This window comes from Biomphalaria glabrata, chromosome 6 (assembly GCF_947242115.1).
Source record: "Biomphalaria glabrata chromosome 6, xgBioGlab47.1, whole genome shotgun sequence".
Taxonomy (NCBI): Eukaryota; Metazoa; Mollusca; class Gastropoda; family Planorbidae; genus Biomphalaria; species Biomphalaria glabrata.
In genome coordinates, this window is record NC_074716.1 from 4338578 (window position 1) to 4357968 (window position 19391).

The 19391-nt window shown below is 39.5% G+C and overlaps 1 protein-coding gene across 1 annotated transcript; it reads right to left on the reverse strand.

Annotated features, from left to right (window-relative positions):
* Positions 1–552: 552 nt before the first annotated feature.
* On the reverse strand, positions 553–16775 carry LOC106057863 (cytochrome P450 CYP12A2-like). The gene is made up of 10 exons (XM_056033244.1): positions 16336–16775; positions 14563–14739; positions 11964–12186; positions 9521–9702; positions 8588–8786; positions 7032–7206; positions 6294–6460; positions 5128–5209; positions 2812–3018; positions 553–1090 (listed from the first exon to the last, which is right to left on the reverse strand). Exons 2-10 carry the CDS (start codon positions 14723–14725, stop codon positions 968–970), a joined length of 1521 nt encoding a protein of 506 aa, XP_055889219.1. The 5' UTR covers positions 14726–14739; positions 16336–16775; the 3' UTR covers positions 553–967.
* Between the last annotated feature and the right edge of the window lie 2616 nt (positions 16776–19391).

Genomic DNA, 19391 nt, shown 5'->3' on the forward strand with positions numbered 1-19391 from the left:
TAATAATAAGTTAAATGGTTTAATTTAATAATTTACATCTAGAATTCGCATCGCGCGGGGCCTATGAAAGTGCGGGGCCCACTGCGGCCGCATAGCTTGCAGTAGCCTAAGACCGGCCCCGCTGACAGGGTATGAACCATCGAGACAGTCAGCAATGGTCGCTATCGAGCGCTATCTGATTTGTGGGCCGGTTGGTGTGTGTGTGGGGGGGGAGGGGTTATCTGCCTTTAGGCGCAGTAGACACAACTCTGCTCGATCCAAGGATTAGAATTATTAGAATACAAAACCAGCCTTGCTGAACACTACAGGCAGTAAATAACAAACTGAAGAACAAAATATCAGCAAAACTAGACCAACAACACCAAAAAGAACATATTTAAAAAAAAAATGTTATAAAAAGAGCTAACACCAACATTTCATAAATGTTATAGATTGAACTAACGAATGCATGGGAGGGCCAACATCCTCCCTATACACCGCAGTCCCCCCCTCCCGCCCCCCCCCCCCCTCCCCCCCCAAAAAAAAAGTAAAAATAACAGAACAAAAAATAAATAATGACTTAGGCTTTAAAATATATTTTACTAATTTCATAAAAGAAACATTGTTTAGGAGAAAATAAACATTCTAAAAGAAAAAAAAACGAAATCTATACAAACAAAAAAGAATCAAAATAGAATTAAAACAAGAGATAACTATGGCCTAGAATGTTCCAAAATAGTGAAATCGAGAAACTCCGCGGCAATTCAAATGTAACTTTCAGATAAAAGAAACCTGAATTTTTGTTGGCATATTGTAAAATATCTGCGCTTCCCAGTTTCTGTCTCTATAACATCTGGATTTTTGTTTGTACATTTTGGCTTTTCAAGAGGGATTTCTAGAGATATTCACAGATCCACTATTTGTTTTGCTCATTACATTTTCATATGTAACCTTTCTTTTTTTTTTTTGAGTGGACGTAGGTTGTGGACTAGCTTGAGTTGATCTTTGTGAACCTGAATCTCAGAGGTTTCTCAGGTTCAATAAAGAGTTTATAAATAAAGCTGGTGTCCCAGGATTCTTTATCAAGATCGATCTTCAGATTTTGAATTACCTTTGAGAGAAATACAAATCAATATATGAAGATTAAACTCAAAGTTTATATATAATTTTTTTTAAAAAGTTATGTAAATTAGATATCTAGTGTGAATGTCCGAGAACTTCAAGATTCTATCTATGAATGCATCAACAATTTATTTGTTTAATTATTTGATGTTTTTATTGCTTCATATTATCATGGATAGATGCCGTTGGTGAGACTTCAAAAAAGTAACTATACGAGATTTTTGTGTGTTCTTTATATCGGAGTCGGATCGCGGTGGCTGAGTGGTTAGGTGCTTGGCTTACGAACCTGGGTTCGAATCTCGGTGAAGACTGGGATTTTATATTTCGGGATTTTTGTGGCGTCTTGAGTCCTCCCATCTGTGTTGGCCACATGACACCCTGCTCGTTAACCGTTGGCCAAAGAAACAGATGACCTCAACATCATCTGCCCTATAGATCGCAAGGTCTGAAAGGGGAACTTTACTTTACTTTACTTTTAGAGTCTAAATCAGGATTCGAACTCAGACATTCACATATAAAGCAATCCAACTAAAAGTGCGTTTAAAAGCGATTTTCGTATTTCCTCCAGAGTCAATTCTATCGCGATCCGCTACCATAACACTGCATACAGTGGTAAACAAATTATATGAAGGAGTGCAATCTCCATCAGATATTGTTGTCTTTACAGACTCCCAATCCACTCTGCAAGCACTTAACAGCAACACCTCAAACAGCCCAAGAGAATTGGCAACACTAATTGTGATAATCCATCAGATGATATCAAAATTAAATATCAATATCACACTACAGTAGATTCCTTGACACATTGGCATCATGGGAAATGAAAAGGCAGATATGCTATCAAAGGCAGGTTCATCTATGGAACAACCAGATAGACCTGTTAACTACCTCACCCTAAGCTCAATGCTAGTCAACAATCACAAAGAGGAGTGGCTCAACCGATGGGCATCAGGAAACACAGGCAGAGCCATGTACAAAGAAATGAATATACCTAACAAACTGGACAGTATTAACTTCCTCCCCCGCAAAGAACAATCTACAATTTTCCAACTAAGAACAGGACACACACCTCTATTAAATTACCATCCGAACAAAATAAACTCCACACAAACTCCCCCTTCGCAGACACTGCGCCCACCCTTATGAAACCGTAAACCATATCCTCTTTGAATGCCCCTTCCTAATCCACCTTAGGCAGACCCTACTTCCACTACAGCCCAACATAACCAACACCCTGTACGGCAGCGCTGAACAACTGAAGAAAACAGCACACATTTTTTCCTTGGCACAGTCTGCAAAAGAGCTCACAGCTCAGCAGCAATAAAGCTGGCTAGAAGAATCACGATCCGCAAAAAGTATTCTGTTATTTTAGTTAACTTCTATGGTGGCTGTTATTATTCCCTCGGTTGATATGACAATGGAGTATATTGTTATTTTAGATAAAACTTCCATAAACGCTTAATCTCCAAGCCTAGGTTCCCATATTTTATTATTATTATTTTTATTATTATAATCATTGTTATTATTGTTATGTTAGAACCGAACGAGTATTCATTCTCTGGCGTAAACTGGCGTTACAGGGTCGTGTTTTGTCAAAGAGAAACAACATTCATCGTAGTTCCTTTTATAGTTCCCACTGTTATTATTATATAAGATAAGATAATAATAATAATTATTATTAGTATTGTCATTAATTGTATCATATGTTACCTTAGAAGCTGCCAGATAAATTTCCTGCTCAGCAAAACGTCGCCCTATACAATTTCTTGGCCCGTGACCGAAGGGGAGAGCGACAAAGTGACTTGTGACGTCATGTTTCCTCGATTCACTGGTCCTGAGCCATCTTTCAGGCATGAATTGGTCCGTCTCTTCGAAGTGAGTCTTGACGGCTCGAGAGTTGGCCATCATGATGGTTGTCTAGGGAGTAGCCACATAAACGAGAATAAGCTTTCAGGGGTAGATGTAAGCATCAAGTTAACGGTTGTCTGCTTTGGCTGTTCGGGCTGTCGTGACTATGGTTTGAACCCTGCCCACTTCCAGCCCCTGATGCCTTGCTGTCTTTCATATTAGAAGGTAATACTAAGTATTTTCAATAATCTTTTCTTTTTATATATATGTGGGAAGCGTGGTCGAGAGGCTAAGTGCGGCTAACTTAGCTTGGCTTGGCTACCTAGAAGGGGGCTCGAGGTTCGATACCCGGCTCGGGCAGAGTTGTGTTTACTGAGCGCCTAAAGGCAGCACGGAAAACCAATTCCTAGATACCCCCTCCCCCCCACTGGTCCACAAATGAGATTGGACCAAAGCGCTCTGAGCATGCTATAAGCATGAAAGTAGCGCTATATAAAAGCTTTAGTGTGTGTGTGTATACAATGTTCAAAACTTCTTGATCAAGTAAACAATTTCGGAAAGAATGTTTCATTAATTTTGAAACCGTTCAACAATTCTATTTTAAGATTTGATATTTAATATTTGCGAGACTATGTTCTTTACTTTCATCTCTCCGTGTTACTGCCCTTGTTAGCGGTTAGAAACATCCCAGGTAGCAAAAGTAATTTATCTGTACAAGGGGGGCAGTGGGGAGACAACTGTTAGCCCATACAATAGAGACTGACAGGGTGGGGGGGGGGGGGGGAGAAGACGTCAAGGGGAGGTCAGCCTATGGATAGCTGTATTTGACGGATCTTGCATGGTGCCCCAACGGTCCAACAGACTAAGGGATAGGTAAAGGTAAAAATTCTTAGGTCCTTCCCCGTTTAGGTCCCGTTATAAAAAAGTAGGTCCAGAAGTGGGATGTTTGTTATAAATCTCAAGCCCCATTTGGGCAGTTGTTTGAGACAAACATCTATAAAAAAGCTAATAAGATCCTCGAAAAAAAGAATCACCCTTTGTGTCAGGACTTTGTGATTGTATCATCGCAAAAGATACAAGACACCGATAGCAAAGACAGACAGACACGAACACTCTTTGTTCCGCTGGCAATCAAATCATTAAATAAGAACAATCTGATATAAACTTTGTCACATGTAAATTATGATTGAGTCTGGTGTGAATGTACACTTTGGTTTCTTATAGTTATATGTTATACGTTCGAATTTTGAGATCCAATTAATTTAGTTGGAACAAAAACTTTCTTGGGCTAGAATACCTTGTCCAACGACGCACTGTAAAACTAACATCAGCATGTTTATGTTTTGAGTGATTTTCATTAGGAATACATGTGCATTTCATTGTCAAACTCATGTGTTTGTATTGAATCTATATCGTCACGTATCTTCAGATAAAACCACTAGTGATAAGCCCTTGTGTTTGTATTGAATCTATATCGTCAAGTATCTTCAGATAAAACCACTAGTGATAAGCCCCTGTGTTTGTATTGAATCTATATCGTCAAGTATCTTCAGATAAAACCACTAGTGATAAGCCCCTGTGTTTGTATTGAATCTATATCGTCAAGTATCTTCAGATAAAACCACGAGTGATAAGCGCCTGTGTTTGTATTGAATCTATATCGTCAAGTATCTTCAGATAAAACCACTAGTGATAACCCCCTGTGTTTGTATTGAATCTATATCGTCAAGTATCTTCAGATAAAACCACTAGTGATAACCCCCTGTGTTTGTATTGAATCTATATCGTCAAGTATCTTCAGATAAAACCACTAGTGATAAGCCCCTGTGTTTGTATTGGATCTATGTCGTCAAGTATCTTCAGATAAAACCACTAGTGACAAGCCAGATGCCTCACCAGTCGAATAATAAACAATGGTCAATAGAAGAGTCGACCGTAACACTCCGGTGCAGCGGTATTTCTGGAAGGTTTGAATGAATTATTATTTCGTGTATCTTCCAACCTGTGTGGGCAAGGGGAAACAATGCATACATTTTACCCTAATTAGGATATTCGATAACTCACCAGAAATTAATTTATGAAAATAAAATTTCCAATGACAATAGCGTACACCAGAAATGGAAAAGGGAGGTAAATAGACATCTGTGCAATTGAAATGGAGAATACATTTATACTTACCCCTGCAGGGACAGTATAGTTACTTAAAATAACATCCGTGGATAAAATTCTCATTGGTCCGCTCACGACTGGATAGTTAAGTCTGTAACGAAAGAACTTTTCTTTAACTAAAACAGCACTTTGAAAGTTTTCCAATCTACAGTCAGACATTTACTAAACCTTTATTGTACCATTTTCATGACCATTCCGGAACTAATGATACAAATTTAAAACAATAAAGTTTCTCTTTCAGATCTTCTGGTCTATAAGGGCATTTGATGTAAAGGTCATCTGATTCTGAGGCCTACGGTTAACAAGGGTGTCATGTGGCCAGCACAACGACCAACCGCCTTTACTTTTCCCCAACTTATATCAGGTACCCATTAGAGCTAGGTGGACTCAGGGGCGTCCAAAGATACCGAAATTACAAATCCCAGTCTTCATCAGGATTCGAACCCGGGGTCCCCGGTTCAGAAGCCAAGCACTTTACCACTCAACCACCGCGCCTCCAACTAATAATATAACCTCAATAAAATAACCAAAAATAATACATCAGGTACTATTAGGTCGTAGCTGATAAAAGGTAATACATAAATGCAAAAATATAATTCCTATTAAACATCATCCTCAGTAGGCAATGAATGAACTAGTTTGAAAAATGATGCGTGTGGACCATAATACTCACCACAAAGACCATAGCCCAACCACTACCCAAAGTAAAAGTGCTTGGGGAATCAAGGTTAACCAAACATAGATATTTACATTTTGAATTTCAGTTAAGCGTCCTTGACATTGTTGAGTTAATCGTGAAAAATCAACAATGATAGCTCAAAAATGACCTTACCGGGTAGCTTTTTTTTTCAATTGTAGTTAACTTTTGTCTTTGGTCTCAGACTCTCAGGTTATAGGTTAAAGGTTAGCTAGTTGAAAAACAATGGAAGTGGGGAAATTTTGACTAGCTAGAGCAGGGGTTCTCAACCTGTGGATCGCGACCCCCCCTTGGAGGGTCGATTGACGATTTATCAGGGGTCGCCTAAGACCATCAAAAATAAGGATTGTTATTGTCTATTCTTCTATTGTTGTGTGTGCTTGGGGGGGGGGGGGTTTGCGGCAGAGTGGGAGATTGTAAAAAGGGGTCGCCGAGCTTAAAAGGTTGAGAACCGCTGAGCTAGAGCTTGCCTGCCTACCTAAAAGACTCTTTAACACAAGCTTTCAAATAGGACATCTGTGAAAGTGCTGCAGCTGTCAGTGGACCACTAGCTCCGAGCACAGAGTGTATCTCCTTTCTTAACGCTTCCTGCTTGTCCGGGTTTTTGGCCAAGTTGTAAAATAAAACTTGAAGATTTTTCGCCGTCTGAAATTTTAAAGAGCATTCAGAGAATTTCTACCTACACAACAGTACCACATAGTTTGAGAAACACTGACCTGAAGACTAGCCCCAGGCAAAATGTTGATTAAAAAGCAAGTAAAGAAGTCAGATGCCTAAAGCAATGAATTTGTAAGCTTTAAGTTATTAATAAAGAGTAATAATCAGGGGCGTAAATAGGGATTTGGATCGGGGGGGAGGGTTGACCTCAGTGGGGGCCCAGATGGATTTTCAAATTTGGACCCCCTCCTCTACCCCACACTAGCTACGCGTTTGGTAGTAATGAGTAATAAATTAAATATTGTGTACACGTTTCCTCAACTCTCATATTGTGTACATTTTTCGTGTGCATGTTTCATAAACTCTCATACTGTGTACAAGTCCCATAAATTCTCTTATTGTGTACATGTTTCATAAATTCTCTTATTGTGTACATGTTTCATAAATTCTCTTATTGTGTACATGTTTCATAAATTCTCTTATTGTGTACATGTTTCATAAATTCTCTTATCGTGTACACGTTTCATAAACTCTCATATTGTGTACGGATTCAACTTACAGAGTCCGTGGCGGCACTGTACAGGCTGGACATTATGTTGCTAATGTCGTCATCAGATAGCGAACTCTCCTTGGTTAACGACAGGAGGAGGTTCGGTTCCTCTGTGTTTAAAGTCCCTTCTTTTTCTCTCCTTCTGTTTTCCTCTCTGGCAATCTCCAGATGTTTCCAGGCAAATCTTGAGAAATACAGTCACATTTGAAATGCTATGTTATACATTTACAAAACAAATACGAGCCATAGCTGCAGGAGTAAAATGTTTAAATGAAATCGTTGGGTATACGTCGAATACTTTTTGGTATGAACAAGAAAAATACAATTTTAAAAAATTCTCTAAAAAAAAGACGATACATCATTGTCCTTTACACTACTTATAGATCGATTATTTTGCTCTTCATAACTAAGAATGTTATATTAAAAATGTTACCCAGCCCCGTTCTCTCCCCCCCCCCCCCGTATAATGTTCCTGAAAAATTATTTTTTAAAACTCTGTAATTAATAAGGCCTTCATGCGGAAATACCCGAAGACTGTTCAAGATATATATTTTCGAGTCCTCTAACCAAATTTAAGTTAACTTTTTATACTCTGTAAAATTATATAGGTCAAACTGGAGTTTCCCCAGTGTGACCAACGAGCTAGTAATTCTTTTTCTTAACGATATATATCAACCGTAGAATTTCTAGGACAATAGAGCTGTTTTCGAGAACCGTGCCCACCCACCCAGAAGTTTTTTCCCCATCGACCCATTCCAAATGTGCGACATGAAGTGATGAATAGAGGAATTTTAAAAATTAGTTGCAAGTAATTATTTCATTTAAGTAAGTGATAAGGTCAGTTCGACGTCAGAGCAGCATAATGTGACTGACTTCAAGGGAAAAAAATATATAAAGAAGATGTTTAACTAGGCAATGTTTGTTTGTTTGTAAAATGTTTTACATCTTTCGGATGTTCCTTCAGAGTTGAAGATAATTTACTTCCTAGTCCAAACCTCCCGAAGGACGACGGGGGATAGGAGCGGGCAGGGTTTGAACCCCTGGACCATCGATAAATCTGAACGACAGTCCAGCGCGCAAACCGCACGAACAGGCAGCCACCCAGGCATACAAATACAGAGGTGTTGTATTGAAAAGAGCAGTAGAGTCATGAAAACTCCTTAATGTGGATCGGAGGGTGCCTGAGTTAGTGAAAATACGAGGTTATCGGGCATGGGGTTGAACCGAGGCCATTCGTAATAGAAGGCCTCAACACTGATCTGCAACGTCACAACCTGTGGGCAGTTTAGAACAACAGCTCGTTGCCAGGTCACAGGTCCGTACGGCGTTGCAACGATGTATTGGTCTAAACTGCCCACAGGTTGTGACGTTGCAGATCAGTGTTGAGGCCTTCTATTACGTATGGTCTTGTTTGAACAAAGGAAAACTAGATCTAGAGACTTTTGGAAGAGTAGAGCAATACCGGATGTAAAAAAAAATAAAATATTTCAGTAATTTACCTTATAAGATAAACCTCAGAATTTTTTTCTGTTAGAAAAGTATAAAGCTGTCTAATGTTTTCTCACCTCCTTGTTATAAGAGCTACCTTTTCATACTCTCTGTAGGTTTGGTTTCTGTACCATGTGTGAGCGATAGACTTGCCACTTTGTGAATAGTAAATCAGTTTGATACCGTCTCGACTGGCCTGGAGGAACTGTTTGGATTCATCGTCAATATCCAGACTGAAGAAGCCTAGCCTCCTGTTGAATGTGACCAAAGCGATACCTAAAGAGTTTTTAGAATAGTTAGTTGGTGACTTTGGATATTTGAAGAATTATCTTAAGTTTTAAAAGGCTAACCTCGCTACAATCAGACCACAAAAAGCGAAAGCCACCTTAACCTGCGATATTTGTGGAAGGGAGTGTCTCTCCACAGCCTCATGGGGGGGGGGGTTGTTCGAGGTGAACCATGGTCGCTCTACGACTGAAGGAGGCCAGCTGTTACCTAATAGTTAAATTGACTGATTTATTAGTGTTTCCTGCCTGACTGGATCTATATAGTGGTCTTTTATCTCACTTGAAAACTTGTTTAAACTTTAAATTTTAGGGTAATTTTAATTTGGAATTGCTTTATAATTATATAGCGCATTTTTATTGCTTAATAACGATGTGATCCAATCTTTTTTGAGGACCTTTTGGCGTTTAGAAAAAACAATTCAGATTGAGACGTGAATACGTGCCCTCTTGATAGGTAGCCTAGCGGTGTATGCCTTCCAGTCATACATCCTAAACTTCATTTCTGTTATTTATTATCTCTCTTATTTCTATATGTCCTTTATATTATCTGCCCTAAAAATCGCAAGGCCTGAAAAGGGAACTTTACTTACAAAAGGCCTACGTTCAAATCACATAAGTAAACTACAAAAATAGGTCACAGGTCTTGCCTGCATACTTGCACACGTACAAACACGCCCTCAGCACGCACTTGGACGCATGCACGTTACGAAAAGTTGCACTTACTTTCTGCTGCGAAACGAAAAAATAGTTCCGCCAAATCCTCAGGATTCATGTTTTGCTCCGCCAAAATCTTAGCAAACTCCTCCGCCACTTGGTTCTGTTGTTCTAAGTAGTGCAGTGCTGAGTCCGCCTTCAGAAGATGTCGATTGAGAGGTGATCGAAGCGTGTGCCATTCCTGACCTTTCCTGAGAATGTTAATATGAGTTTAAACTATTGTACTCATGAAACAAGAGCAGAGGCGTAGAAACGGGGTGAGGGGGGGGGCAACGATGCCCTGTGCGCAGGGCCGGCCTTAGGCCACTGCACTTTAGTAGGCCACGCGCTAATTCTAATTCTCCTGAAAAGTCATGAAAATCTCCAGAAAAATAGACAAAATTGTCGTTTTGGCGTGACATTCAATGTAGAAAACTCCAATTCAAATCCAAAGGAATCATCAGGCCCGCCTTCAACTCAATGCTGTTCAGAGAAATGAAGCGTAGCGAAGCCAAAGTATTTGCCAACTCCTTTATTTTAATCAATGATTTGATTTCACACAACTCCTTTATTTTAATCAATGATTTGATTTCACAAAGTCCTAGGTAGATCAAGATCTAAAGCTAATAAATCATACCAGATATTTTATAAAAAACAAACAACATAATCAGGATCAGGAAGTCATATAGTACGTTATCCTATTTAAAAAAAAATTTGTTTCTTCTAAGAGTTTCAAACATGTATCAACAAGTTAAATTTAAAAAAAAAACATTTTAAATGTAATTGAATTGATTATTTTGAATCAATCATTAATTAATTTTTGCTAGATCTAGTTTAACGATAGTAAATGTGTGCGATTTGGAAATATTTTTATAAGTTGCTTTTGCTTAGCGCAATGTTCATACTTTAAACAAGTTTATTGTGTTATAATTATTATTATTATTATTATTATAGCTTTTATATAGCGATATTTTCGTCGCTTATAGCATGCTCAGAGCGCTTTTGGTCCAATCTCATTTGTGGACCAGTAGGGGGAGGGGTTATCTAGGAGTATGTTTTCTGTGCTGCCTTTAGGCGCTCAGTAAACACAACTCTGCCCGAGTCGGGTGTCGAACCTCGAGCCCCCTTCTATGTAGCCAAGACAAGCCAAGTTCAAGCGTACTTAGCCTCTCGACCAGTGCGAACCAGTGAAGTCCAGAAACTCGGCCTAGTGTAGGCTACGGCTATAATTAATAATAGTATCCGAAACTGCCATGTTTTCCGGAGAGGGGTTTAAAACATAGTAAAAGTGCCACCTTAGGAAGACATAGAGGCAGCCTATATCACACAAAGATGAATATCTTAAATGCATATAGAGCAGGGGTTCTCAACCTGTGGGTCGTGACCCCCTAGGGGGTCGATTGACGATTTCCAGGGGTCGCCTAAGACCATCAAAAATATGGATTGTTATTGTCTATTCCTCTATTGCAGTATATGTGTGTGTGGGGGGCCGGGTCGCGGCAGAGTGGGGGATTGTAAAAAGGGGGTCTCTGAGCATAAAAGGTTGAGAATCGCTGATATAGAGCGTCCATATTTCTCCTGATAAGAAAGAACTAAAAAAAGACGTTTGGAAAGCATTATTCTGAATTGGAGATTTTCACGATAAACTAAACAAGGTCAAGGACGCTTCACTGCCGCCAACTAAATAAAAGCTACAAAGAGCTAAAAAAAAAAGGCTATATATTCTGGTAGTGCTGAAAAATGCCCAAACATTCATATTACGTAAAAAAAAAACAACTTTTGGAAAGCATTAATCTGTATTGGAGATTGTCATGATAAACTAAACAAGGTCAAGGACGCTTCACTGCCGCCAACTAAATAAAAGCTACAAAGAGCTAAAAAAAAAAAGGCTATATATTCTGGTAGTGCTGAAAAATGCCCAAACATTCATATTACGTAAAAAAAAAAAACTTTTGGAAAGCATTAATCTGTATTGGAGATTGTCATGATAAACTAAACAAGGTCAAGGACGCTTCACTGCCGCCAACTAAATAAAAGCTACAAAGAGCTAAAAAAAAAATAGGCTATATATTCTGGTAGTGCTGAAAAATGCCCAAACATTCATATTACGTAAAAAAAAAAAACTTTTGGAAAGCATTAATCTGTATTGGAGATTGTCATGATAAACTAAACAAGGTCAAGGACGCTTCACTGCCGCCAACTAAATAAAAGCTACAAAGAGCTAAAAAAAAAATAGGCTATATATTCTGGTAGTGCTGAAAAATGGCCCAAACATTCATATTACGTAAAAAAAAAAAAAAACTTTAACGGCACACCGGAAACCCCATAAAGGTTGCGTTTTTGCCAGAGCGAGGCTGAGATTTCCTCATTGCCAACTTTTCGGGACTATTTCTCTAGTGATACTCACTGTAAGTACATTCTATCATGATTCTAGTTAATGTCCAGCCTCAACATACTAACATAATCTACTCACAAATTCGGCATGGAGTCTTTGAGTCCAGTTCTCTTGCTGAGGGCTGTGATCAGAGAGATGGGAGTGCGCACTGGAAACTTCCCTTCATTCCTGAAGACCGTCTGGAAATCTTCGGGGTCTGAGACGATCACGTGCGGGGCCCCCAGGCGCAGTTTGATGATTGGGCCATACTTATCAAACATGTCGTCCAGTAGTTTGTGGAATGTCTCTGGTGTGTAATTCGCTGAATTGAAGCATAAACAATTATGTATTTTTAAAAGCATACTCTGCGTCATGTACAGTGTATAGCATATTTGGACTAAACTTTATAAAGTATTCAATTATAAGAGTGTTACTTAACCAGCGTGGATGCGCGGTGGCTGAGTGGTAAAGCACTTGGCTTCCAAACCGGGGGTCCCGGGTTTGAATCTTGGTGAAGACTGGGACTTTTAATTTCCGGATCTTTGGGGCGCCTTTGAGTCCACCCTAATCTAATGGGTACCTGACATTAGCTGGGGAAAAGTAAAGGCGGTTGGTCATTGTGCAGGCTATGTGACACCCTCGTTAACCGAAGGCCACAGAAACAGATGACCTTTACATCATCTGCCCTATAGGTCAGGATCAAGGTCTGAAAGGGGAACTTTTCTTTACTAGTTATCCAACATTCACCTCCTCAGTACCATCATCGACTTCTCGAAACGTGACGCAATCCATAAAGGTTGAAGTTTAAACGGGGCTCAACAGCAATGACTTCTGAAGGATCGAGGGAATAAACATGCAGATCATGTCACCAATAGAGAAATCCTTTCTTGCACAGGCACTCAACCACATAGTGAAATGGTGACTGAACCTCGTATGAGATTCGCGGGACACTTCCTTAGACAAGACGAAACCTGTTGACCACAGGTCAGCCATAACATGGAAGCTGAAAAAGAGGACAGCAACAGCAAGGCCGTCAACGTATAACTTGGCGTCACACTTTTCTAGAAGAACTAAAATCATTGGCACCAGTTCGAAAGAGGCTGTGGAGGTTGCCGTCCTATGCTCCGATCGGTGGAACCTGAGAAACAGTGATGCTCTCGAGCAGCGGTACCCAGCACTTTCAGGCCTAGGGACTCTATACAATGCCCTACATGGATGTCATGGGGCACGTCGCCGCCAGGCTATACCATCTAGTCAAGCGGTTCTCAACCTTTTAAGCTCGGCGACCGCTCTTTACAACCCCCACTCTTCCGCAACCCCCACACATCCACACTTACACAGCAATTGAAGAATTGACAAAAACAATCCATTTATCGACGGTCTTAGTCGACCCCTGGCAAATCGTCAATCAACCCCCAAGGGGATCGCGACCCACAGGTTGAGAACCTCTGATCTAGTCTATTGGAACCGAGTCTCTGTGGTTTTATTAAACTTTCGGGAACAAGTCTTAAGAGACTGGATAAGGCTTTCAGTTATGACAGGGGTTCTCAACCTGTGGGTCGCGACTGACGATTAGCCAGGGGTCGCGGAAGACCATCGAAAAATGGATTGATATTGTCTATTCTTCTGTTGCTGTATGTATGTGCGGGGGAGGGGGTCGTGGCAGAGTGGGGGGGTGTAAAAAGGGGTCGCCGAGCCTCAAAGGCTGAAAACCGCTGAGTTATGACATTAATTTCCAATATTCCCGATTTAATGTGTACAAAATTTTATTTCTTATCTAAAAGATTTGATTTTATCTTGCCTGTATGTGAATTTTTTACATTTTAAAACAGGTAACAATGTTCATGTTATTAGAATTTTGAAATCATTATTTTAAATGACCACCTTCAGAATTATCCATAATGTAAGTAAAAAGTTTATTTTGTTTTTGTGGAAAATCATTTCCTCTACAACTGCATCATTACGCCACACTAGCTTGTAAAGGATTATAAAGGGGGGAGGTAATTAACTGTCAAATATGACCAAATTACTTTAAAGGACTAAATGGAGGTACACGTTTGTGTGGCCTATTTAAAGTGAAATAAAATATGGCACGGTAGCAAAAGGTTGGCCACCCCCGTTTTCGTGTTCCCCATGTAGTCTCTCCCCTCCCCCCTCACCACCACCACCACCCCACACTTGCAGCAACTAGTGGGTTAAATGTGACAAGGAATTTATTAAAAAAATAATAATAAATACATCTATAAAAATTTCGCTCACTTTGAGTGAAATTGCATCAATTATTTGGAGTCCGTCGTCATGTAATTAATTTTATTTAATTTATGGATTAACTAATTGGTTAATTGTGTGTTTGATGTATGCGTGGTCATTGACAATTATGCAAAGTTTTAATTGGATCCAAGAATGGGAAGTGGGAGAAATATATGTATGGCTGCCTGGTCGTGCGGTTTGCGCGCTGGACTGTCGTTCGGATTTATCGACGGTCGAGGGTTCAAACCCTGCCCGCTCCCATTCCCCGTCGTCCTGCGGGAGGTTTGGACTAGGAAGTAAACTATCTTCAACTCTGAAGGAACATCCGAAATGTAAAACATTTTACAAAACATTTTACAAACGTGCACAAGATTGACAGACAGAACTAGAGACTTCACAATCACATACAGACAGATGAAGTGAGTTGATATAAGCGATGTTTTCTTACAGAAAGGTTTGAACAAAAGAAGAGTTCCAACGACTGGCCACTGGTAGCATCCTTTAGGACCCGGAATGGCTTCAAATGGTTTGGGCTGGAAGTCTGGTGTAGTGGACAAGGCTCTTGTTAAGGTCTTCTTCAGAATCCTGCTTGAGACTTTAAAGGATTCCATTCTTTCATAGCGACCTGAAAGCCAAAATTTGGATTTTGTCGTTATATTTATTTATTTAAAAAAAAACAGAATCTGAGAAAAAAGAATTGTATATGACATATTTTTTTTTTTGTGTGGCATTTTACGTCTCGAGAGACGATCTTTTATCTTTGCAACTTCTTGTGTGACTAAAGAGGCCAATACTTGATACACAGCTGCGATCGCAGGTTGGGCATATATAATCACCAGGCGCCGTTGCATTTTCACCCTTCTTTCTGCTTCTGTTGTGTATGACATCTGCAATCCGAGACCCTTCTTTTATGCTCGCTTTCTCCATGTGGTTCTATCCAGTGCTACTAGATGACATATTTATTAACAAATAAAAATAAATGTGAGCAAAAAAATCATTTGTGTTTCCGGAAAATAACGCATTGTGCCACAAATAAGATGGATTCATCTTATCTTATCTTATATAATACAGACGTTACTTCAAAAAAGAAGATGATGACGTCCTGATGTGGAGGCAGATCTAAAACAGCTCGGGCGTGGAGACGAAAGGCTCAGGAGAGATCTGAATGGAGGGATGTGCTGAGCAAGTCAGAGCCCCCCTTGGGCTGCAGTGCCACTGGGATGGATGGATGGAAGGATGGATGGATGTTTAGGGAAAATAAAATAAGCAGGTATTGAAATATATGCAATAACTTATAAATTTTTTTAAAACTTCATTCCCTATGAAGACTATGATTAGTACGATGTGCCAAGCACCTATAGCACTTTATTTCAACCAGAATCACTGGGTAATGCTAAACAGTGACTAGATTGTACATTTAATGCACATTCCAACAAAGTTTATACTAACATTTATATATATATATATATATATATATATATATATATATATATATATAAAATATAGGCTTTCTGTGGCTGAGGGGCATTAACCCATTGGCCACCTAGCAAGGGGGTTCGAGCTCCAATCCCGATTCGAGCTAAGTTTGATGAGTGCCTAAAGACAGCACGGAAACCTTCTCCCACACACTCCCCTTTTACACACACACACACACACACACAGGTCTACAAAAGAACGCACTGGGCATACTTTAAACATTCGAAAGTAATTTTAAAAACATACCCAGCTACTTTTAATCCCCAGCTAAATCCAGACTATCTAATTTCAATCACTAGCAAGACACAGGCTATCTCAATCACTAGCAAGACACAGGCTATCTCAATCGCTAGCAAGACACAGGCTTGTCTATTCAGAACGAAGTCACTAAGTAAATAGTCATAAATTATATATTACCAAAGTATTCGGACTCGGTCTGCTTTTAGAGTTCACTATTTCATCCATTTTTTATAGTAAGAAAAGACTGTTTTAGTCTGTATTTCATTCATTTTCTATAGAAACAATTACGTTTATTTAAAAAAAAAATTCCGTCAAAACTAATCTAATATTGAGAAACTGTTAATCGGTACATATAACCCGTAGTTTATCTGCTTAAATGTGCTTATCATTTTGGACAAGGTAAGATAATTATCAACAACTACACTCTAAACCTAAATACACAGATTGTCAGTTTTATGATTGAAGTTTTACTGCAAGTATTAAAGTGTCTATTATATCTACTTACCGTAGAGGCCAAAAAAATACAAATCTAGAAAGAAATGGTGACTGGTGTTCCGTGCAAAGATTTCAAGTTTTATATGAAGTCATACGAACCGTGGCTATTTTCACGTAATGTGTTACATGAATCACGCTTGAGTCACGGCTGCCAGTACAGGTAGGTCAGCATACTAGTGCCACGGCTGAATGCGCAAGGAAGTGAGTACTTTGGCCTATTTCGTTGGTTCTGTGAGGTAGAGGGGTCAATAGTAGACTGACTGCGTTTTTTTATTTTTAGAAACTGAGTCGAAATATGTGGGTCATAGTCTATCTTGTTAGAAATTAGTCACTCGTGTGACAAGGCACCCCAGGCGCCCCACGTACGGTTCTTCAAACAATTATCTAATAGGCCTACTTGGGGGTAGCCTATAATACATTACCAGGTAACCAAGCCTCGCTCGGTAAAATGATTTGTTACTAGTGCTCATTCGAGACCAACCGTTATAACGAATGGCCTCGGCTAATTTCGGGAAAGTTCGTGTGAGTGTCTATTTATAGGGACCAGAGTGGGAATTCCCGTAAAAGTTCAAAAAGAAAAAAAAGTATTCAAGACCAAATTTAAGTTTACAATTAATGACACATTTGGAAACCTATTTAACAGTCGACCTAAAGGTCTCGTGATGTGGCCAATAAGCTAAGATTTTTATTTTCATTTATATACATATACCTCGAAATTTTAAAGAAAGTCGTTAGAGCCGTTTTCTAAATAAATAAATATATAGATAAATAAATAAATATACACACACACACGCACACAAAAGAATTGCTTGCTTAAGAGTAGGCCTATAGGATATTGAGTTTACGTTTTTGAAAAACATTTTTTATGCTTTACAATATCAAAATTCGTAATGAAGGCTCTAAAGTTACTAAGTATCATAGCATCCCTCCCCCCCCCCCCCCACACACACCTTTTCCAATCGCATGTACACAGAAAGAGACACACACACACACACACATTCATTAATAAGTTGAGTTTTTATTGGTTTCTTTGGTGGTAAAAAGTTGGGTTGAAGATTCTTGGGACACCAGGTCCATGGAATCTCGCTTCCAACCGCCTGTCTGAATAAATGCCATGCCTTAGAGCAGTGATTCCCAAGCCTTTTACTTAACCAAACACTTCGCGCATTGGGAGTATGCAGTGATTCCCAAGCCTTTTCCCTTAACCTAACACTTCGCACATTTGGAGTATGCAGTGATTCCCAAGCCTTTTCCCTTAACCTAACACTTCGCACATTGGGAGTATGCAGTGATTCCCAAGCCTTTTCCTTAACGGAACACTTCGCACATTGGGAGTATGCAGTGATTCCCAAGCCTTTTCCCTTAACGGAACACTTCGCACATTGGGAGTATGCAGTGATTCCCAAGCCTTTTCCCTTAACGGAACACTTCGCACATTTGGAGTATGCAGTGATTCCCAAGCCTTTTCCCTTAACCCAACACTTCGCACATTGGGAGTATGCAGTGATTCCCAAGCCTTTTCCCTTAACGGAACACTTCGCACATTGGGAGTATGCAGTGATTCCCAAGCCTTTTCCCTTAACCTAACACTTCGCACATTGGGAGTATGCAGTGATTCCCAAGCCTTTTCCCTTAACCCAACACTTCGCACATTGGGAGTATGCAGTGATTCCCAAGCCTTTTCCCTTAACGGAACACTTCGCACATTGGGAGTATGCAGTGATTCCCAAGCCTTTTCCTTAACCCAACACTTCGCACATTTGGAGTATGCAGTGATTCCCAAGCCTTTTCCTTAACGGAACACTAAGCACATTGGGAGTATGCAGTGATTCCCAAGCCTTTTCCCTTAACGGAACACTTCGCGCATTTGGAGTATGCAGTGATTCCCAAGCCTTTTCCCTTAACGGAACACTTCGCACACATTGGGAGTATATAGAAGACAACTTTGCTTAGTTTTTTTTTTAGAGAGATAAAGTCACGTGGTGGCCAACTAGTTAATTATTCCAGTAGATCTTGGAACACCTATTCAGGTGTCACGGAACACAGTTTGGGAAACACTGTTTTGGAGGGATCAATGTAAATATAAATTTGTTAAATCTTTAATACCGATACGTAGAGATTTATAGAGAGAAGGGTTATATAAGATAATAGTCACAATAATATTTTATGTACTGGATTAGGCGAAAACATCTTACAAATATTGATCTCAGACAGTGGCGTAGCTAGGATGGGGGGGGGAGAATTTGAAAATCCCCCCCGGGCCCCCACTTGAGAGCGGTCCCCAAATGAGTGTTTTTTACATTAAAAATTAAATGCTATGGAAAATGCAGGGCTCCTAAAGATGTCAAGCCTCCTGGGCCCCCAAAAATGATGGAAAATTCCTAGCTACGCCCCTGGTCTCAGATAGTCAAGTATAACATTTTTGATTCGTCCTGTGTTTCTGTTTTTCTCACCTAAAAAAAATCTTAGAAGTGGAAAGGGGGAGGTCACCACTACCGACTTATCCACAACCGGATAATGTCCCCGCACCCAATGGAAAATCGTAATAGGATATGGGATCCAGTTCTTCCATGTGTTTTGTTTTCTTTTGCCTAATGCGCATGTCACACCAGGGAAGGGTTCTACGTTATCTTATCAACCCAATACAATTAATTTGACTTGAAAACGAGGTCACGGCGTAACAAGGGTCAAACTTGACGTCTGCTTGCAATAGGGTCAAATGTGTTTCTTTTTTTTTTTTTTATTAGAAATTTTTACACTAAAAGCAATCTGCCGCTTGTTTACACTTTGAATTGTAGGCCTAATATCCCGTTTAAGTACTTCAAGAAATAAAATTCACTAAATTGAAAAAGAAGACTAAACGATATGATCAAATGTGGTGGTCGTATAATGGAACCTCAAGAAAAACATTTTTAAAAAAATTAAGTAGGAAGACCAGGAGATATTTTGGAATACATAGACAAACTTAAAAAAAAATGTCGCCGAGGACATCGTATTGACATTATATCAGCTAAATAATAACAATTAATTTGTTCCTCAAGGGAAAAAAGCTTTCAATTTGATTCT